The 23,384-nt window shown below is 49.0% G+C and overlaps 1 protein-coding gene across 3 annotated transcripts in view; it reads left to right on the top strand.

Annotated features, from left to right (window-relative positions):
• Positions 1-23,384, top strand: part of LOC119388282 (proteoglycan 4) — a 287,761-nt gene that overhangs the window by 48,601 nt on the left and 215,776 nt on the right. For all 3 annotated transcript variants that reach the window (XM_037655967.2, XM_037655963.2, XM_037655964.2), the window contains exon 5: positions 22,861-22,962. In XM_037655967.2, the coding sequence (XP_037511895.1) occupies positions 22,861-22,962 (102 nt within the window). The remainder of the gene's footprint in view (positions 1-22,860; positions 22,963-23,384) is intronic.

Genomic DNA, 23,384 nt, shown 5'->3' with positions numbered 1-23,384 from the left:
ACCACGTGTGCTGGCAGTATTCTCCTAGATCTTCGAAACCGCTGTTAAATTTTTCGTCGAAGCACTCGAAGGTTGTAAAAAACGGTATCGCCATGTCTTGCCTGAAATCAGCCCTCACCAAGTCGTGTGAGCACAAAATGAGTGATAGCTTTACGAGCATCAAAAGACGTAATAAAATGCTGTTTGTTCGTTTCCGCTTGATTCATGGAAAACAAAACCTCCGTGGCGTTGCCATGGGGAACGGCGCGCGTGGTTAAAAGGTTCCGTTTCGCCGAACTGTGCCTCGCCCGTCTCAGTGGTAGTTTCGGGATCGCGTACTGCCGTGCGTGTTTTGCGCGCTCGTGAAAGTCGCTCTGACAGAAAGGTCGACAAAATGCCGCATGCGTGTGATATTGCCGGATGCCCGAATGGTGCACAACGCCAGTGCTGCAGCAAAGAAACCGGTGTGTCTTTTCACTGGGTGCCGCGGAATGAACCCTTACGCTCGAAGTGACTTAGTGTCGTGCCATTGCGCCAGTGTGCTAAACAGTCAAAACCTCTGCGTGTGTGCTCGCTGCACTTTCGTACTGAGGATTACGAGACCAACCGCAACTTGGTGACGGCTTTGAATGTGCCCATCCGAGCAAGTCCTTGCCGCAGCGCCGTTGTTGCTACTGTGGGTCTACGCACAGGTTAAACGTCTTTTAGATGTAGGGTATCCTCGTGATGCAGTGGCCAGGGTCGCTGAACGTTTAAAGAAGTCTATTGTGTTAAGTCCAAGCATGGTTGCAGAAAGCGATAGGAAGAAACGTGTCGTAGGTATACCGTACATTCATTGTGTATCTCACAGGCTAAAGTAAGTAGGAAGTAGATACGGCGTTAATGTTGTTTTCACGGCGGCCAATAAGCTAGGTAAGATTTGTGCCGCTGTGCAGAGGAAGAATGAGCGAGTAAAAGACAAGAAGCGGACCGATATTTGTTTCGTAAAACACACCAACAAATTCACTGATTGCCGTACGAGTGTGGTGTATAAGGTCCCTTTCAGCTGCGGTCGCTTCTATGTAGGACAAACGGGCCGATGCATTAACCAGAGATTGTTGGAACATAAGAGATCGCTAACAGGAGGCTCACCTTCTAATCTATCTTTACATTGTCGAGATTGTAAGTGCACACCAGAATTCGATGAATGCGCAGTGTTGTACCGTCATAGAAATGAAGAAATGTGCCTGATGATTGAAGCATGGCATATCGAAAATAGTGGTAGCGCATGCGTGAGCCAACCGTCGATTAACTTGCATAAAGATGAAATCAAATGCCTTAACAGTTATCTTCCACGTAGACCGCCACGCGTGCCGGATTAGTAGGTTCGCCTGTTGCATGGGCATGGCAGATAAGTTTTCGTGCCTTCTTTCTTTTCAGCCGTTGTGCGTCTCTTCAGTTGTTAGTCGGCGTTTGTGGTGTCCTGACTTCTTTCTTGTGTCCGTGTTTGCACGCCCTGTCTTTTTAGAATGAATGAGCTGGCATTGTCTTCGTGGGCTCGTCAGAGGAAGGTCGCATCGCCAGCAGATGCACTGCCGACGGCAGCGACGGGCGTTCGGGTCTGCGACCGGTGACGCGGGCGTCCCGAGGTGAGGCCGGCAAGATCGACGACGTTCGAGCAAGGCACCTTGGCGACGCAGCTACCGCACCCTGCAAGTACGGGCGTACCCGGCTCAAGCCCCCTTCTGAAGCGAGCCACCGAAGGCAGTCCCCGGAGGGCCACGTCAGCGGTGGAACGCCATGCCAGGCGAAGGACCCAACGACGACGTTAGGCGCCTAGCATTCAAGGCAGCGGACGACATGCTTGTACAGGCGACGACGACGGACTCGTCGGACTAGACTTCGAGATTGGCGAGAGCATCGTGGGCTACTAGTGATGACCGGCGGCGACCTACTGGACTTTGGCGACGAATCAAGTCATCTGTAACAAGTAGGTCGGCCCGAAGCAAAAGCAGGTGTAAGTGGAGCGTAGAGAGACTATAGTTAGGACAGTTTAATTATTACTGAAGTTTGGATCAACTTTAAGTTTATTTGCAGGTTATATTCCTTGAACATTTGTATAATTGTTGAGTGCCGCGTGTTTGTTTAGTAAATGTGTTTTGGTGTTAGACGAGTCTTGTCTCAGTTCATCATCAGCAACCACCCGAATTCGTGACAATTGGCGAGCCTGCCAGGATTCAATTTCCTGCCCATTACGGATTTCGGAGCTGTGGCAATGGACTTCGTCAGGATTCTGTGCTTAGCGAGACGAGGTTATTCAAAAGAAGAGGCGTTGGAGTTTCTTGGAATGGAGCAAGAGCGTGTTCGAAAAGAGAGGGAGCTTGCACGAAAAGAGCTCGAAGCTAGACTTGAGGTAAAACGCGCTGAAGCACGTGAAGCACATGCTAAAAAGAAGCAACAGCTCGAGCGCAAAATGACGTTGGCAAAAGCCACGGACGTTAGACCGGATGTAGGAATGCCAAGGGGGGATTTACCTCGGGAATTTAGATGTCCTGATGTTGACAGCTGCGATCATGCTGGACAGATTACTAGCGACCGTGGGAGCTGTGTAAAGGAAAGCGGGCTAGTAATTAGCGAGGAAAAGGTGATCTTAGATACGTCACGTAGTGGCAATTTTGAAATTGTTAGTGCATGGCACGTCAATAGTGTAAATCAGGGACCGGAGGAAACGATCGCGCTTGAGCCAGTTGTTGCAGAACAGGCAGAACTGGACAGTACCCAACCACTCAAAGTTACTTATCTTGAAGAAAAAAGCACGGGGCATGCACCAGAGAGGTTTATACCGGAGAGGGTGACATTCAGTGGCTTTTCTGACACTCACGGTGTCTTTCAGTTAAAGCAAAGTAGAAAGAAAACCGCCCCCAAAATTAGTTACAGATACATGGGTGCTAAAAGCGTTGTGTCAATGCTCAGCCGAAAAAGTGTAGTTCGGACGCACCCTAGAAGAGTAGTATGGATGAGGCGTTTGATGATTGTTAAGAGCAGAAATAAAGGCAGCGTTTGCAGTGGATGTTCCCGAAGGCGCGCAGTACGAAGACGCAAAATAAAGTTGCGAAAGAGGCGCAATGTTAGAAGAAGACTTAGAAGTTTGAAATGTTTCATTCGTGGACACGCACTGGAAAAGAGCGAGGTGGTGATTAAGTAAAACTTGTTTCGCATAAAGGAAAGTTATAGTTTGGTGTCAACTTACACAAGTGTGTTTTAGTTATTTGGAACAATCTGAACTGTGACTGCTGGTAACGTCTTGTGTAGCGTTTCCGAAACTGTGTAGTGGTCAGAGTTTTGTGAGTCGTGGCGGCCATCAGTGAACAGTGTGTGCTCAGTGCAGTTGAAAGCAAGCAGACGCAATTTATAAGTTACACCCCAAGTTCGACATAGAAAAGCAGTTTTTTGGGAAAAAACTCTTCGAAATGGTGGCGTATGTCACGAGTGAGTGCCAGGCGGCGAAAAAACGATGACGACGAAGTTCTCAAAACATTCGAAGCGGCACGAGCGCGTGCACGGAATATTTGACAGAGCTCGAGGCATGCGAACCGAGCCATGAAGGAGGACGAAGAGGAATGAGCTGGCATTGTCTTCGTGGGCTCGGCAGAGGAAAGTCGCATCGCCAGCAGACGCACTGGCGACGGCAGCGACGGGCGTTCGGGTCTGCGGCCGGTGAAGCGGGCGTCCGGAGGTGAGGCCGGCAAGATCGACGACGTTTGAGCAAGGCACCTCGGCGATGCAGTGGCCGCGCTCCGCAAGTACGGACGTTCCCGGCGCAAGACCCCTTCCGAAGCAAGTCACCGAAGGCAGTCCCCGGAGGGCCACGTCTGTGATGGAACGCCATGCTTGGCGAAGGAGCCTACAATGACGTTAGGCCTAGCGGGCCTAGCCGTCAGGAGAACGGAGTGCCTGCTTGTGAACAAGCAACGACGGTTGGCGCATTGTGCTACGGCGTGGACCATGTCAAGTTAAATGACTGGACAACGTAGACACCAGACGGGACTTTGGCTTTGCACCAAGTCATCAGAAATGACAAGTAAGGCTGGTCCGACGTGTTAGTTGTTATAAGACTGGAGCAGGCTAGGGGTAGGACGATTTAGTAAAGTACTGAGTTGAGAGGTTGAAGATGGTAGCGACTGTATTTTATACATTCGTATATTTTAGAGTGCCAAGCTTTCTTTTTTTTTTTTGATAAAAGTTTGCTGTGCTATACCCCGAGTCTAGACTGAGTCTGTCGCCAGGGTCACCCGAAATTCGTGACAATGACGTACATGATGGAATGGCCCCAGACGGCAGTGCTGTGACGTCAGTGCCCTACATAGACGACTGTGCTCTGACGTTGCCAACAGTAGCACGTGACACTGCAATAATTATTTGACACGACATATGTAGTTTGTGTAATTTGTTGTTTGAATAGATGAATAAAACTTGAAAGAAATAACGAAACACATGAAGGGAATGTGTGCATTTCTATAATTTTTTTTCTTTGTGAATTACAGTGAGATACGGGGCTAATGTGCCTCCGTTTCACATGCATTCAGGTCCCCGCGGTTGGTGCATGGAGCAGATGCCAGCCCTGGAAACGAAAGTAATTTTCTGGCACGTTCGAGCACTCATTATGCTCATTTATTCTACCGCGTCCAAGTAAACATTAATGCGGCACTGGCTCATGATACTGCTAGTCTCGTGCCCATTTAATCGTTGCAACTTTCATGACCGTCCCGCAAAAACAGGCAGTGCACCACAGAGAATGCCGACACAATGCCCATGGCCGCTACATAAAAAAAAGGTAGCGGCTGTGCAGCTTGCGTGCTCAGGCGCTGGCTTAGGCACGTCATGCGCACGTGACCATGCATGCGGTGACGTGTTCAAGCGTATGCGTCATGTGACCCTCCGGCTCCGCTGCCGAAGAAGGCAGGGAAGGGATTTGGTTTGCGAAGACTACACGGGGCGAGGAGTGGCAAGGGTTTGAAGCTCGCCTCCTCGCATGATGGTTTCGCACCGCTACAATTTGTTTTGCTCAACGCATAATGAATCGATTTGAAAAATTCTTGTGGCATAATGCTCTTCATTTGGCACACAACAACTTCCAGCATCTAACTAAAATCTGCTATGTGGCCTGGTGAGGGGCCCTTTAAGTGTCATTGAGTGAAGCAGCCTGAAAATCCGAAGGGGCTGCTGTCGTGGCACAGTGCAGCGACGTCTTTATGGGTCAACACCGGAAATGCACGGAGGCGTGATGGCAGCACGTGGCAAATGCGCCATTACGACTTGATCAGTGACAGCCCTTTATGATGAGCATCTTCAGCTATCTGCTTGGTAGTGCATGTGGCCTAGTGCAGTTGTCAGCGTACTGCATGCTTTTAATAGGCGACAACCCAGACGCGCCGCGCTGCGCCGCCGTTCATGCTGCCTCTTTGTGCGAGACTGCTAAGTGCGCCACACAGATGCGTTGCCTTCATGAACAAAAGCAGCTCGCCATTGCCATGCCCTTGTGCGGTCAGGAATGGAGTGTGCATGAACATTTTTATGACGAATGCATGCGTTTCGTACAGCAAGTGCCCCGGCAGTGACGGCATCAGCTTAGTTGGCGACGTGCTGTGCACAACTAGGAACAACCGGCTTCACATGGCAGCAAAATGTTGTGTATCGGTGGAGATTCAGGGATGCGTGTCTGCGGGGATTTTCATATTAGTAGCACATCATTTACGTGACCAGACGCACCGGGGAAAGCCGGAGGAGTCGTCTACTCTTCCGCCACAGCCTTTGTGCTTCGCGTCATGGTTTCCAAATGCTCCATGCAAGAAAGCCGTAATTTTTAATTTTTTCCGGGCTCTGCTGGTATTGGCGACACTCATCACAAGACGCAAATTTCCAGTTGGCGGTTGGCTCCTAGTTGGCGGTGTTTGCAGCAGGTACCGAATGTATTCGCAATGCCCATAGACTGTCGCGTCGCCAAGCTGAATTCAGGAGCGTCCTCTCGAGGAGGGTTAATAGACGACAAAATGGCAGCACTACGCAGTAGCTCCCTTGTTTGACTGTGCTAGCCTCAGTGTGAACGCGTTGCCATGAAAGGAACACTATGACTTTGCATGTTCCCTGCATCAGTGAACAAACCGAGCCCTCCGTGACACGAGAAATCTGATTCGTTCTTGCGAGACTCGAAGTTTTCCTGAAAATACATGGCAACTCGCGTTTTCAATGCTAGCCCACAGTGTACACATACTATCAGCTTCGCGAGGCTTTCTGTAGCCACGTAGGTTAGTTAAATGTTATCGTCTGACATATTCTGTTGAAGCTCACCCTGTTCTACTTGCATATAGCATCGGTCATTGTTTCTTGTAGTGCATGAATCCCATAGCACTGTACGCAGGAGGTCGCGCGGGCTCACGATGTGCTCTTGTGTAACTGAGCGATACATTAAAATAGGGCCCCTATCCTTTGTTAGCAAAGTGCTGTTACGAATCGTGTGAGCGACGTTTCAATCATTCGAGGACGCGTCTGCTCGACGCCTTTCGTGGAGCGAATGCTTTCTACGCCGTCCTTCGCCAGTGTGTTGGTTTCATAGCCAGCGCTGCGCTGCTTGCTTTTGTACATTTGTTGATAGGTGGCAGCACACTGCAAGCGATTTGCTTGTTGACCGGTCTGAGAGCAATGTGTTCTCCACGCCCAGACGTGTCTCTAATTGTAAACGTGGTGACGTGGAGTGGCCGAAGTCGTTCGGCGGAGAAAATTCTTCAGATTGCTTTCAGCAGTGAAGTTGAAAGAAACCATCTTGACGATGAGGATTTTTCACTGGACGTAGAAGACTGTGTAAGCACTGAGAGTGACAGTGACGGTGAACGATCAGCTGCTAACTCACGAGGAGCGAGTTGGACTTCACGTTCCCTCGTGCGTTAATGTTCTTTCATGCCCATAAGTCACCTTGATTGTATTCAATTTATAATATCCTTGAGCGAGATCAAAATAAAAGCGTAGTTCCTGTTGTGCATTGCATGTATCACAAGTGTTGTGGATATTGTCTAAACGCAGAAAGAACAGGACACATGACCACGGTGCGACAAGGAAAGCAAGGTCTGTATTGACAGATCAAAAGAGCAGATGCTTCAACGTCGTCTTTCTCAGAGAGAGACAGTGGTTGCTGCTCGTGCTCCTCACTTCGTTGTCCTCTGTCAATCTGCTGGCTTTTAGTCGTGACATCAGCCTCCCTTCCAAGAAAGCATCGTCCCGATGCTTCATAACCACAGGGGTTTGTACTCACTGGCAGCGTAGGATTTCATTCGGACAAATAGGGCTTCATCCGAACCACGTGCACGACTTCTGGTGCATGCCTTTGACGCCTTGAGCCATGGCACTATCGGGAACAACCTCATAGTTGACGTCAGTGAGACGTCGGAGAACTTTATACGGCCCGAAGTACCGTCTTAACAGCTTTTCTGATAGGCCACGACGTCGCATTGGAGTCCAGACCCAAACTTTCTCTCCCGGCGTGTATGAGATTGGTCGGTGACGAAGATTATATCGCCTTAAATCGTAGTCCTGCTGGCGATGAATACGTATGTGTGCAAGTTGTCGGGCTTCTTCAGCAAGCTGGGTGATGTAATCAGCATCCATTTCGGCTCCTTTGCACTCATGTGGCAGCATAGTATCTAGCATAGTTGTCACTTCACGACTGTGGAGAAGGCAGAACGGTGTCGTTCGTGTTGTTTCTTGGTGAGCCGTGTTATATGCGAACGTGACATATGGCAGGATCTCATCCCAGTTTTTATGCTCCACATCGACGTACATGCAAAGCATATCCGCAAGTGTCTTGTTGAGGCACTCCGTCAGACCATTCGTTTGCGGATGATACGCCGTTGTTCGCCGGTGAGATGTGCCACTAAGTCATAAAACTGTCTCTAATAACTCAGCTGTGAATGCAGTTCCCCTGTCAGTTATTACCACTGATGGAGCGCCATGCCTCAGAATCACATTCTCTACAAAAAATCGAGCTGCTTCACTTGCAGTACCCCTCTCCAGAGCCTTGGTTTTGGCGTAGCGAGTAAGGTAGTCCATCTACGACCCGCCGACGAGGTTGGAAATGGGCCTAGGAGATCCATTCCGACTTGAGCGAATGGAGTACCAGGGACGTCAATAGGTTGGAGCAGGCCTGCTGGTTTGACGGGCGGTACTTTCCTGCGTTGGCAATCAAGGCATGTCCGAACGTACTGTTGAACGGTCGCCATCAGCCTTGGCCAGTAGAACTTCTGCCTCACTCTGCACAGCGTACGTGTGTAACCCAGGTGACCGGATGTTGGTTCATCGTGGCATGCCTGTAATACTTCGCTCCTTAGAGATGCTGGAACGACGAGTAAGTAGTCGTTTCCGTTCGGCGTAAAGTTCACTTTATACAGGACGTCGTTGCGCAAGCAAAATGATGATAGTCCTCTCGCAAACAGTTTCGGCACAGCTGAAGTGTGACCCTCCAAAAAACGAATTCTGGGATCCAGTTCAAGATCGTCTCGCTGCAGCTGTGCTTCTGTAGTCGTGTTTATAATTCCGACAAAGGCTGCGTTGTCATCTTCTACATTCGCAGGTTCGGAAGGAAGCTGGCAGATTGACAGACAACGAAGTGAGGAGCACGAGCAGCAACCACTGTCTCTCTCTGAGAAAGACTACGTTGAAGTGTCTGCTCTTTTGAACTGTCAATACAGACCTTGTTTTCCTTGTCGCACCGTGGTCCTGTGTCCTGTTCTTTCCGCGTTGCGACACTGGTGGAGGTGCTGGACTTCAATGCCTGATGCTCAACACTTCTCCCCGGAGCGGCACTGTCAGTCCAGTCCTGCAAACCGTTCCTGCAGTGGACACCCCTGTCCACCGCTACAGTCGCCGACTGCGAGGCCTAAGTCCCGAGGCAATCCCCCTGGAACTTCCCCAGCCAAGGACTCCGTCTGGAGAAATGGCAACTGCCGGCGCTTCACAGGTGATTGTTGAGCAGCCTCGGATTCCTGAGACCTTCCACGGTGAAGCTTATGAGGACGTGGAGGATTGGCTCGAGCAGTATGAGTGAGTCGCCAAGGCGAATCATTGGAACGTAGAGCAGAAGCTGTCACGTGTCTACTTCGCCCTGGCAGACAGCGCTCGTACGTGGTACGAGAACCGGGAAGCCAGATTGTCTTCCTGGGATGCATTTCGGCAGCAACTTCTCGGAACCTTTGCAAACAGCGACCGTCGCGATTCTGCTCAGCAACTCATCGAGTCGCGCATACAAAAGCCGAATGAGAGTGTCGCCATGTTTGCGGAGGGTATGACCCGCCTGTTTCGCCGAGCTGACCCCGAGATGCCTGAAGCTAAGAAACTCCGCTATTTGATGAGAGGCGTCAAAGAACAGCTTTTTGCTGGTCTCCTTCGCAACCTGCCAACAACCGTAGCGGAATTCATCAAGGAGGCTACAACCATAGAGCGAGCGCTCCAGCAAAGGTGTCGCTACCACAACCGACTAAAGAGCGCATCGATAAACGTCTCTGCTTTGACTGCCGGCAGCGAGTGTTCTCTGCATGAGCTCATTTGTGAGGTCGTTTGTGAGGAGTTCCGCAACCTTCTTGTGACTCTGCAAGAACCCGCAATGGCTTCTGTCGCAGAAGTTGTGCGGCAAGAAATCCGCCAGGCATTGTCGTTGCCCGAATCCCCATCACACCAGCGGTCTGTAAACTCCGCATCTGCTGTCCGTCGTCCAACTCCAGTGACACACAATTCGTCACCACTGCCTTACTACAACGTCACCACTGGGCCTTACAACGAGTCATTGACCCCAGCGTACAATTCGCCGCCGCCGACTCCACAGCCTAATGTGCCTACGGAAGCATCGCCGCTCTACCCTTCGCCTACATCTGCAACTTGGTTGCCAAGTATGCCCACCAGTCGACCATTTGTTCGTAAGACGGACTTGTGGCGCACCGTCGACCGGTGTCCACTTTGCTTCCATTGCGGAGAAGCTGGCCATGTTTACCGCATTTGCCCGTATCGTGACCATAAATGTGAGACCTTCGCACCGACTTTCCCTCGTACTCGTTTTAATAACTGACGTGACAGCAATGCATGCCCGCAAGCACAACCACTCGATACGCCGTATCGTCGATCCCGCTCTCCGTCTCCTGCACCAAACTCACCACACCACCGCAGTTACGCCGATGCGGTCCGGGGCAGATCGCCTAGCCCCTGTCGGGGAAACTAACAGCAGCGACCTTTGAGGGGAAGGTTGCCGCCCGTCGAGATGCTACAACACCCCCAACGCAGGGGCGTAGCCAGGGGGGGGGGGGGCTTATGGGGCTTCAGCCCCCCCCCCCCCCGAAATTTTTCGTGCTCTCATACACCACCAACCAGCGGCGTCACCCGGGTGGTGGGATTTATTGGGCTTCAGCCTGATTATCATTTATTTAATTATTTATCTTTTTATGACCCTCAAAATGTTAGCAGAAGCAAGTTTCATATCGGGCTCTACACAGATGGCTCGAAAGTGGATGATGACACAAAACATCAACTGCTAGCTTCTCCTTGGATTCCTCCGCCATGCTATATGTTTAAGTCTATGAACGATTTTAAGCAGAAACGAATGTTTACGTGGCTTGGCTGGACAGGTACCGATGGCTTAGCTTCTCAGCGCTTTAAGAGGGTGCGTTTTGCCGAGTGTGTGTCCTTTTTAGCAGAAGTGAGATTGGCAAGGGCCAACATGCGCGCACTAAGGCCCTCGTATCCAAGCCATTTCAAAAGTGGAAGCACGCCCTCGAAGTCTTCGGTGCACATGAAGTCACTAAATATCACACTGACGCTCATCTGGTAGCCGATAGTTTTCTTCAAATTTTCTCAGGATGTGTGCCCAGTGTTGTTGATCAGCTGGACCATGGCAGGCAAATTCAAATAAGAGAGATCCGAAGGAAGTTACAGCCTATTGTTGAGACAGTTCTCTTTTGCGGGTGGCAAGGTGTGGCTCTCCGTGGACATAGAGACAGTGGTCCCATGGATTCAAGCACAGCCTCCTCTACAAATACAGGCAACTTCAAAGAGCTGCTTCGCATGCGCGCGGATTGTGGCGACACAGATCAAAAAAAGCATTTGGAAAGTTTCCCAAATAAGGCCTCATATTTTAGTTTATATGTACAAAACCACATTATAGAAATCTCTGCTGCAATCATCAAGGAAAGCCTAGTCGCAAAAGTAAACGCTGCAGGCTGCTTCTCCGCACTTGCTGATGAAACGACGGATGTTGTGGGTATCGAGCAGCTTACTGTTTGTGCAAGGTACCTTAATAAGGATGCGAACGGAATCGAAGAAGTGTTCTTAGGCTTTGTGCCAATGTGACGTCCGACTTGGGCTGACCGGACCCCCGGCCTCGTAAAGTGCTTACACCCATTCTCTTAACCGACGCCTCGAAGAAAAGAAGACCCTTCCCCTTCCCACCGGAGACGACGAAGACAGCAATCCGCAGCGGGGTTCTTGAAAGCTTTTGTCAATGGTCCTCGCGGGGCCCACCACGCAAAGTACCAGGATCGGTGGCAGCGTCCTCGGGCAGCGGTCACTGCGGCGGCGAGACGGCATGCGCGCCCCTCAGTTTTATGGGGTGGGAAAGGCGGAGTGCCTATTGATTTCATTCATGCGACTTCGCGATAGCCCTGTGCCGGCCCCGCCGGGCCGGGCCAGCCTTCCCTCCATGGCTCCCAGGGCTCATTACCGCGCTTCCATGAATGACCGCCTGCGACACTCGGGGAGAAGAAGCAGCAACTACGGGGAACCATACCGAAGACGCCTGTTACAAGCGTTGAAACACGACCTTGACATGTGGTCGTCTGGCGCAGCAGAAACGGGAGCGATGGGAACAGCCGGAGGCATTTCCGCGCGGTGCTCAGAACACTGCGCGTTGGACATAGGAGGCGGCGCGCTTTGTTTGGCCTTTGAGATTCCTGGGCGCCCCCTTATCTATGGAAAGTTTGCCGATTGCCCTCTCCAAGTTTTGCACTTGTGCATTTTTGCTCTGTTTTGCCTCAGGAGAGGGTTTTACGTGGCTGTGAGCTATGGGGGGCGGTCGACGGGCTGATGCAAGCTGGCCGACAAGGAAATATTTTGCACAAATGGTGACAATTGGTTGGGTGTCACGGAGGGGCGGAGTCAGGGTCTACGAAAAGCGGCCGCGAGACCAGGATCAGGGCGAGAAATGGAATGCGAGGAGATGAGATCGAGATGAGAGACGATGAGATGAGGACCGAGGCAGAGGATGGAATGAGATAGAGAGTAGAGACGACGAGATGACGACTGAGGGAGGCGATGAAGGGGATGATGGAGACGATGAGGATGGAAGAGATCGAGAGTTGCGAGTAGCTGGACGAGTGGGACAGTGACCCGGAAGACAACTCACGAGCTTCGACCCCAACTGACCCAAACAACGAGCCCCTAGGCCTGCGACATCATGGACTCACTCGTGAGATGAGCTACACCCCTTTCTATATTCACGAATTTTGCGAAGCGGGAAGCAGCGAGTTGGGACGTTGCGCAGTGGGACTAAGTATTATCTTCGCCTTCTCGTGCTAATCGTGTAGTTTTATTGTTATTGATATCCTCCTCCTGTTTTCTACATGTTGTCGCGAGTGTTGTATTCTTTTGTTGTGATTTTGTGTAGCGTGTATCGTGTGCGGAGAGCATGTGCCTATGTCATTTATGAGTAATATTAAATAACATGTTTGTAAACCAAGGGAAGCTCGTTGCCTCTCTTCCTTCCCGGCCCCAGCACGAATCCTTTTCGAGTAGATGTTGAGATGCATAGCCAAGAGGGGGTGAGCGAGCGTAGCGGTGCTATATAGTGGCGATTTTTCGAGGGATCGAGCAGAAGGATTTAGTAGCCTCCCCTCTTTGGCGGTCGGTATCAAGGGGGGGTCGTCTCACCAATTCACGACCAAATGGCCGGGCCCTGGCCGACACCATCATAAGGCTCCTTATAGAAATGGGAATTAACATGCAGCATCTCCGTGGTCAAGGCTACGGTGGTGCAAGTTCGATGGCCGACAAAACGAATGGTGTTCAAGCTGCTGTCCGTGAGAAATATCCAGCCGCACTTTATGTATTCACTTTGCGTGTCACTCCCTTTATCTAGTTGTGTGTGCAGCATGCTCCATCACAGACATTCGAAACTGTTTTGGGACTCTGAAGGCGACGTCAGCCTTTTTCCGTAAATCTTCTAGCCGCTCACACGTTTTGCGAAAAGTGATAAGTTTGAGCTGTCCTGAGCCTACAAGGCAGCGCCTTTTGGGACTATGCGAAACGCGCTGGGCCGAGAAGCACGATGCAGTGCTTTCATTTGTGAGCCTCTTTGAGCCGTTGATCGCAGCACTAGAGGAGATTAAGTTTAACGGAAATGGCAAAAGTCCAGTGCAGGCAAACAGTCTAATGTTGGCACTCTTTTCACCAGCGTTCCTTGTAAGCCTGCATGTGACGGAACACGTGTTAGCACTGACTTTCCCACTGTCAAAGAAGCTGCAGACGAGGAGTATCGACATGAAGCGCTGCCATTGACGACATAGAAGTGATACAGCAGACAATTGAAAGTGACCGCAAGAACACGAATGTTTCTTTCTCAAAAATATTTGCACAAATGCAGGCATTGGCAGAAAAACTGAATGTGGAGATCACCAGCCGTCGAGCCGGTGTCCGGAAGCAAAACCTTGGGAGCAATGCATTCGAAAGTGCGGAAGAATATTTTCGCAGAACCCTGTTCATTCCGTTCATGAACCACGTGCTAGCCCAGTTAAACCAACGGTTCGAAAAGCACAGGACACTTCTAAAGGACTTTTCATTAATTGTATCATCCGCAATACCACCAATGCAAGATGATCGGGAGAAAGGAGCAGAAAATCTCCTGACCGTTTTTGCGCATGACGTCGAAACGAGGGCTGGTTTTGGAGAACTGCGACTATGGTGGACAAAGTGGGCGAACAAAGCAGCAAACCAGAGCCCCGGTACAGGAACCGATGCCCTCTCTCATTGCGACAGCAGGTTCTGTGCGAATGTGTACAAGCTACTCCGGATTCTAGTCACCCTTCCAGTGACCACTGCCAGCGCAGAGGGAACGTTTTCAAGTATGAGGTTACTTAAGGGGGGACACGGGTCTTAGAAGGCCGAAAATCGCGAAAAAATCGACTTTTTGAAGCTGACATTTTCGGAATCTATATCTATTTTTGCACAAATCTGCTAAGTTTGTAGCTTCTATTTTCATTATTTCCGCCGTAAAATCAATCTGTAACACCAATATGAGGTTTGTCTGAGCGCAAATTGACGCTAAAATCGCGCTCTTTCCGCGCCGAACCGTTGCCGGTACACACGGGCTATCGTGGCCATCTTGATCTCGTTTGGAAGAGCCGTTCTTCATCTTCAATTTCCCGCCACCGCTGGCTCGCCTTGCTCATTGGTTTCTAGCAAAAACGCGTCATCGAGAAGTACAAGCGCGCGATTCTATTGGCTGCTTGGGGCACGTGACAAAATCTAGGCATCCGATTCGCCAAGCGGCGTTTCCGGCGTCTGCTTCACCGCCGAGACGCGCGTGAGCGTGCGCCATTTTGTCGTGGTGTTGTCGACTGCCTACAGCAATCGGTCCTGTCATCAAGAAGTTCCGCACGAAACACAAATTCGGAAAGCGGGTGAGGCGATCGCTAGTAGAGAACTTCAGGAAGCGCCCCGCAACGACCCAGAACAACGAGGATGACGAACTCGCAGCGGCCGTCGACGCCAGCGCGGTAGGCCTAACGGACGCTAGTCCTACGAGCCCGTCAGTTGCCGACAACGTAGCGGAAAGCGGCCGTGTGCGTCACGACACACAAATTCTGCAGCCCCAATATATAGAAGACAAGAAGAAGAAGGCAGAAGAGAAGCTGCAAGAGATTTCATCTGTTGCGGCGACGGAACGGAAGCGCAGCCTTATCGCTAAACGCGCGGACGCCGCGGGTCCCCCATCTGATAAAACGACCTTCACCATCCTGGACTTGGAGGCGGTAAATGCTTTGATAACATTGCATTTAAAGTGCAAGATTTGCAACGGAGACACCGAGATCAGGAGAGGCGAGCGGGAATACGGCCTTGCCGTCAAGCTTGAGCTAGTGTGTGTGAACTGCGGTGACGGGTCGTCAAAGTGGAGTTCGCCGCGCGTCGACGGACAGCAGAAAATAAATCCATTCACAGTGAACGTGCTCGCCACCTGCGCAATGCAGGCTATTGACAACAGGCAGACTGCTTTTAACGACATATTTGCAATGATGAACATATCGCGTCGCGGTCTCCATACGAAAACGTGGCAGGCGTACGTGAAGAAGAAGCTAACACCTGCCGCTACTCTTGCTGCCTCGAAACTCATGAGTGAGTGCGCGAGTTCGGTTCGCGACATCTGCGCGGAACTCAACGTGGACAACCCGGGAAACATCGCCGTGTCATACGACGGATCGTGGATGACGCGCGGACACTCGTCGCATATTGGCGTCGATACCGTCATTGAACTGATAAGCGGCCTCGTTGAAGCAAAACTTGAAACTTGCAGCAGAACTTGAAAAAAAGGCATGCTCCTGCTAACAATCAGTCTGATTATATGCCTGGTGCATATTAATCACTAAAAGTATGTGTGCCTTTGATATTTTTCATTCTGTAATGCTAAATAAAGTTTTAACCTTTTTTGCTCATTTTCTCAGAACATGGATTTTGGCCACTTCCCTTGTTTGCTTCTTCTGTAAAAGTCGACCTAGGACAGCTAGAGCTACAATTCTTTTTGCACAACCTAGCTAAATGTGCATACAAAGCAATGCTGCAAGCAGATTTTCAATCTGCAATTTCAATTTTTTTTATATTAATTTAAAATTTTCTTGTTTTTGGCTAGGTGTAGACCATGAACTCATTAGTGCTGTAAATTGAGAAGTAGTTGTTCAATTTCCAATCAGCTTGCAGCGTTGCTCTCCTTAGGCTTTCTAGTATCTATATATGGGTTTATAATGATGTTATGTTGCATAGATAATTTTTTATTGTTTCAGCAAACAATAGAATGAGATTACTAATTATCTCAGGAAATAATTGACCTGTGTAAAATATAACTGAATAGTTAAATAAAGCTAAAGAAACTGAACAAAGCAGTGCAGTTTCATCTAATTTGGCCAAGAAATAACCTATGTTATCTCTAAAAACCATGTCTCCCCTTAAGAACTACTTACGCTCCACGATGTCTGAGGAACGCATGGTTGGCCAGGCACTTCTGTACGCCCACAGAAATGTCGACATCAGCGTGTCGGAAGTCATTGACCGCTTCGCTAAGCTTCCTCGCCGGGTCAACGTTGTCCTTTGATACCGAGCAGGACAAAAATCAGCGCAAATGAAAGGAAAAGACACTACTGTTCCAGAGTTCAGGTCAATGAGCCCGTAATTCTGACGCAATATTATTGTTCACCACCTTTTAAAGCCGTGAGGATTTTGTACCTTTTAGCAGTTAACACTGTGACCTAATATAAACATAAGAATACGGGCATCAGGTGGACATTACCAGCCAATCGATAGCTTCACCTTGTTCACTGAGAGGTTGGCATACGCGGCGTTACCAAACAAATTCAACTATTGGGAAGCCGTACTAACAGCATTGTTTGTTACTTTCATTTGTCGTTTTTGTTCTTCATTGCTTTTTGAACTAGAAGTGGCAACCTTCCTCTAAATTGAGTGTACAATAGTGGTTCGCACTTTTAAAACAGTTTTGAAGTAGTTTCTTTCAGTTATTTCTGCGCTCTTCCTTTATAGTTCTGTTTACATGGTGCGTCCGAGACAGCAGCTTGGCCCAAAGGACATATCAGTTGGCCATTATGTATAGTGATCATTGCTTAGTTCCGTTTATTGATTGCATATTTAAATGTACATTTGTGAAGTTTTGCGTAAGCATACTGCGCACTGTTTCCGGTGACTTATATTTTTCCCGTATTCGAGGTTGTGGGGATCGAGAGCGTCCTCCTACCTGGCGCCTCGTTCCCCAGCTGCCGGCCGCGTAGCCCGGGCGCACTTAGGCACCGGTAATCGCCAAGATGGCGGCCAGGGCGCCTCTTTGTCTGGGCGAGCCAAGCGTCGGCTCCGTCCCGCGCTGGCATGTCCGGGCACGCTACGCTGGCGCGCTGTGCGGGCCTATGTCACAACGCAACGCCTGTCCTCATTGGCCGCCAGTGACAACCCCCTTCCCCGTTCAGCTCGCTTCTGTCTGGCGCGGGCTTGCCCGCGTCAGATGCTCTCAGGCTAGCACGAGAGGTTGACGCGCTGCTCTAGCAGGCGGCTTCTCGTTCGTGTGCTCGACTGCTGCCCTTTGTGTGATAGTCGTAGCACCGCTGGCAAGCGTACTCGATCGGTCTTGCGGAGTTCCCTTTACGGCCTGCAAGCCCGTGACTGTCGTACTGTTTTGCATCTTGGGTTAATAAACCCGTGTTGTTTGTTGACCTCCTGCCTCGAGTGCCTTTTCTGCGCCGTGCCGGAGAATCGACGAACCCGGCTGTAGCGTCTTTGTTCGCTGCGGCAGTGGAGAACGCCGCGTCCCTTGCCGGTCGCCTCGTAGGGTAAGCGTCTCGCAAGCCTATCTCCACAAGGTGTACTTTCCCATTCTTGCTTTTCCCTGGCCGCATCATTTGTGCAAAAAGATGAACATTTTGCGTAAACAATCTGCATTAAAATCCTGGTTATTTCGTGGACTTCATTTTTTTGTTATCAGGCACCTCTTCAGTTCAAAGCTGATGCAGTTCCGAAGTTTACGTGATATTTGCCGTACCTGTTACACACACACACAAACACAAATATTGAAAAGATTGAAGACAGTTATTCCTGGAAAGATTTTGCGGGCATGCCAACATAATATTTTTACGAAAAAACACATTTCTTACTCGTTCTTAACAGAGGGCAGCATTCAAGAAGTGATTATCAGCATCTAATACAAATTGTCACTGGTAATACATATTAATGGTAATACCAGTGACAATGTATGTACATGGTAATACATGTACATACCCACGCCGCTTTTGGAAAATTATGAAACCGGACGACAAAACCACAGTCTCTCTTTGTGACACTTCTGGATCCCCCGTTGCCGACTGCGACGTTCCATCCGTCAACTCTGCATTTTGTTCCGTCTTTACTAACGAACCTAACAACGAACTTCCTGATTTTCCGCATTTTGCTTTTCCGCCAATGCCAAAGATTGTATTCAATTCAGAGGGAATTGTAAAAGTTATTAACCAATTAAAGAGCTCTTCGTCATGCGGTATAGATGGCATAAACGCCAAAATTCTGAAAAATACTAAACATGTATGCAGTTCCATATTGTCAATCATTTTTCAGCAGTCACCCGACACAGGTGAAGTCCCATTAGACTGGAGAGTTGGGAAGGTCTTTCCGGTCTTCAAGAAAGGTGACCGCTCATTTGCAGGTTACTACCGACCAATCTCGCTCACTAGTGTTTGTTCAAAGATCATGGAACACGTCATCTTTTCTCATGTTGCTACATTTTTATCATCCGTAAACTTCTTTCACCCAAACCAACATGGCTTTCGTAAAGATCACTCATGCGAGACCCAACTAACATTATTCCTGCACGACATTCACCTTCATGTGGACCGTAACATCTCAATTGACACACTGTTCTTAGATTTTGAAAAAGCCTTCGATAAGGTACCCCACTCCCGTCTCCTTCAAAAAACCTCGCGTCTAAACCTTCATCGGCATGTTTTTAACTGGATTAAAGCATTCCTAACAAACCGTAAACAATTCGTGCATGTTAATGATCACTCCTCCGACCTCTCGCATGTCTTGTCCAGCGTGCCCCAGGGTATCGTCCTAGGGCCTCTTTTATTCCTAATATACATTAACGATATTCCGCTTTCCGTTGAATCTAACATCCGTCTTTTTGCTGATGATTGTGTCCTCTACCGCCCTATAAATAACCCCACCGATGTCTCCTCTTTACAGCATGACCTCTCACGCATTCAGCAGTGGTGTACCACCTGGTTGATGTCCCTTAATGCGAAAAAAACATTACTAATTTTTTTCCATCGTCGCCGAAACCACACGCCGGCTACTTACACAATCAACAACTGTCATATAGCTGCTACTGACTCGATTAAATACCTGCGTGTCCATCTTTCGAGTAACCTATCTTGGGGCGACCATATAAATCACATAATTCACTCTGATAACCGCGCTCTCGGGTACATACGCCGTGACATTTCCATGGCACCACCTTCCGTTAAACTACTCGCTTATAACACCATTGTCAGACCAAAACTTGAGTATGCAGCTGCTGTCTTTGACCCCCACCAAACTAATCATATTGAAATACTTGAGTCAGTACAGAACCGAGCAACCAGATTCATTGTTTCAGATTATTCCCGCTACTCGAGCGTCTCCGCCCTCAAATCCCAGTTAAATCTTTCTACCCTCGCTCTTCGTCGTCGTATTGCACGTCTCTGCCTTTTTCACAGATTCTTTTATTCAACCCCCCGTGACAATCACCTCATCCAGCCGGTCCATCAAGGTCATCGCACAAGTCATCCAAATGCTGTGATTCCGCCATGTGCCCACGCCACCTCATTTCAGCAGCCCTTCTTTTTGCGCACCACCCGAGACTGGAATGACCTTCCGAACGAAGCAGCAGTCATCCGCGATTTTGCGCGCTTCAAAAATGCCATCCAGGAAGCAGACTCAACCACATCCTAACATACACCTTCATCGATACCGCCATTTTGACACCCACCCCTCATGTAAAGTCCCATATGGGACCTTTTTGAGGATATAATAAACAAACAAACAAACAAACAAACAAACAAACAACAAACAAACACAAACAAACAAAAGCAAACAAACAAACAAATAAATAAATAAGTAAATAAATGTTATTCATATACTTAGTCGTTCTAAAAATTCAATGAGGAGGTCGCGCTGCAACGTGAGCCCCCCCCCCCCCCCCGAACAAAATTCCTGGCTACGCCACTGCCCCAACGTCGTCAGTACGACACAATGCAACGGACGATACGACGGACGATACGACGGATGATATGACGGATGATACGACGTTGCCGACAGCAAAATAAATCATAAGCGCCAACTTAGACATCCGCATAGACGGACGCCCAGTAACAGCGCTGGTAGATACTGGTGCCGACTTCTCTATTATTAGCCGGAAACTCGCCGACTGTCTAAAGAAAGTAAAAACTTTATGGATGGTCCCCAACATTAGAACTGCGGGGGGTCAATTGGTGATGCCAACAGGCAAATGTACTGCTCGAATTAATATCGGCAGTTCGGATTTTGTCGCTACTTTTGTCATTTTACCGGAATGCTGCAAAGATCTTATCTTGGGAATGGATTTCCTGCGTGAATACGGCGCCGTTATAAACATTCCTGACAGATTGGTTACGTTTTGGATGGCCCCTGGTCAGATTTCGAATTCGCCCTGTACAGATCAACGACATAAACCTCTGCGTGTCTTCGACGATTACGTCATCATCCCACCGCGGTCAAGTGCACTTGTGGCTGTGACTTGGGACATGCCAAGCAACTCTACCAACATTGCCGAGCAAATTCCGATGCTGCTTTTCAGTCATGGATTGTCTATTGCAAGAGGCGTCGTGAACATAAACTGCGGACACACGCAAGCCCTTGTCACGAACTTCAGCTCCGAGCGCGGACATCTTACGAGAGGTATGGCAGTCGCGTACCTGGAAGAGCTCGCTGAGGTGACAGACTGCTTGACTGTTCAGCAAGATGATTCAACGAACCCGCCGCCCGGACCTCTATCCGTTGATGTGGGCCCAAATTTGCTGCCTGCGCAGAAGCAAAGCCTCCTCGAGCTAATTAACCAGTTCCAGGACTGTTTCTCTTCGACAGTCCTGAACTGGAAACGAGAAGCCATTGAAAGTCAGATGCGACAGATGCTTCAAGGTGATGTTATTCAACCGTCGAAGAGCCCTTGGGCATCGCCGGTAGTATTAGTGAAAAAAAAGACGGCACCTCACGATTCTGCGTGGATTACCGAAAGCTCAATCGGGTCACAAAGAAAGATGTTTACCCGCCACCACGTATTGACGATTCACTCGATCGACTACGGCATGCACATTATTTTTAGTCGATGGATTTACATAGCGGATATTGGCAGATAGAAGTCGACGAAAGGGACCGGGAAAAAACAGCATTCGTGACACCTGATGGTCTTTATGAATTCAAAGTACTTCCATTCGACTTGTGCTCAGCACCGGCTTTTAGTCGTGACAATATTATGGAGCGCCGCATGCCGTCAACACGCTCGAGCTCGACCAGCGAAGCGAAATGGTTAGAGCAATGGAACGTGCAGTCACGGCCACAATCCACGCCTCTCGGCTAACTTCTTCGACGTTGTGAAAAGCATATGTGTGCATTCTTTTCGATATTCATGTTTCAATCGTGCTGATCGAACCTGCAACATGCGAGTGAAGTGAATTGCACACGGCTAGAGTCTCAGCATGGCTGTGACACAAGCGCTACTGAATGGGACGTTGAATGCTTGTGTTCCGTTGAAGACGTAACTCCGCATTCCCGACTGCGCAAGTAATGACGACGGCGTATTATGTTTGCAAACCATCACCACGCGCAGCAGCGATGGCGCTACTCGCTGGCGGCCTACTACTGCGACAAATCCGTCAGGCAAGCTCGGTACGTACTACCTCGGAGTGCCGTTCAGCTCATACGTCAATTCTAGTTCATGCAGTTTTATGTAGCACGCACAGGATTTCGCGAAGCATCGTTATGCACTGTAACGGAGCTGAAATATTACCTTTAACACTGCAGAAAATAATTAAGTGGCGAGTACTTAGCACTTTCCATGGTTTAGGAAAGTATTTTAGTCTCATATCTACTTCAGCGCAGCTCATGACTTCATCCGGTGAAAGTGGCACTGGCAGTACGTCCGCACATCCTATCTGTTCCTATGCTAACAAACGGGTTGACCCTCCTCCTGGCGCCATCTTAAAAAGCACGGCGCGCCACCTATAGTTCGTGGGCATTGCGAATTCACAACAGCCTGGGCACGCACCAAAATGCCTGCTAAGCGTACTGGGAGGCATTGAAGCTGTTTTGGACGTGGCTGTGGTGATTTAACTGCTTGAGCAGAATAAAAAAGCACGAGTTTGTTTTTTTTCTGCCCGATTGTTCGTATGATTTCGCGGTACCTACGGATTGTGAAAAATCGGATGTTGATTGTAGTGCACATTAGAAATACCGAATTTTTCTATATTAGAAATACTGAAGCGTTTAAAAGAGCAAGTGTATGTTGCCCTATCTGCCTTTGAAACGTGTCTATTGGTAATTGTAAGTAGCTTCAGTAATAGTGTGAACAAACAGTAAGAACTCTGAAGCAGTATATTGTCTAACTTGTGTGGACCGTAGATAGGGTATGCAATGCGGTCCTGTACGAAGGGTTGACTGCCAAACCCCGCACTTCTTTGAACTTTTGGTCTGATTAGCCGGATGTCTTATTTTGTTCTCGCAACGATGCCCCGAATGATCTTGTCTGAGTTCCTTGATGTCTCTTTTTAAGTGGCCGCATAACAGCGCTGACATTTAGCTCAAAGTCACTTGAAGGGCGCTGACCACGATGGGAGCTCAAAGCATTCCATGCTTAAAAAAAGTTTGCAAAGAGCAGCATTCCCCTGTAATTGTTTCTCTACGCCATTGCTGCTGATGTATCAGCCGTGTATTGATCACCGCTTCTTGAATGTCATGCACTTGTTATGCATCAAAGGGATGGTTTGGGAGGTTGTGTGGCCTTAAGCAAGGTCAGCTAATTCATGGTGTTACTTTGTTGTGCAGCTTGCTAGCAGCCACTCTGCAACGCTGGCACACTTGAACCAGGAACGAGACGAGGCACGCAAGGCACAGCAAGAAGCGCAGACGTCACTCGAGAGTTGCCAGGTGACAGATGCATGCCTTACCAGAGTCAGTGGCTAGTCATCCCTAGATTTTAACTTTATCCTTATAGATAGCTTTCTCTTACTGCGAACAGCAACAACAACAACAAAAACCTCTGCGGGATATGCACAGTGAAGTAAACACAAGTTACTTTTTATTTTTGAAAACAGGTTTGACACGACAAGGACCTACATTTTGAAATATCTTTGATTTTCATTCTTTTGCATTGTGCACAAATGGTGGTGTAGGAGTCACTGGGCTATTGACAATTGCAGGAGTAGTTAAAAGGCATCGCAAATGCAGTGACTGTGTGCTCATCAAAAAATCCAAGCAAATGAACTGGCATTACTGTATTTGCTTGAATCAATGTTATCACTAAGGGTGTCTGTTCACGAAAAAGAAAAAAAAGAAAAGACTGGTAATGT

This window comes from Rhipicephalus sanguineus, chromosome 3, assembly GCF_013339695.2.
Source record: "Rhipicephalus sanguineus isolate Rsan-2018 chromosome 3, BIME_Rsan_1.4, whole genome shotgun sequence".
Classification (NCBI taxonomy): domain Eukaryota; kingdom Metazoa; phylum Arthropoda; class Arachnida; order Ixodida; family Ixodidae; genus Rhipicephalus; species Rhipicephalus sanguineus.
This window is presented reverse-complemented; position numbering and strand designations above follow the sequence as displayed.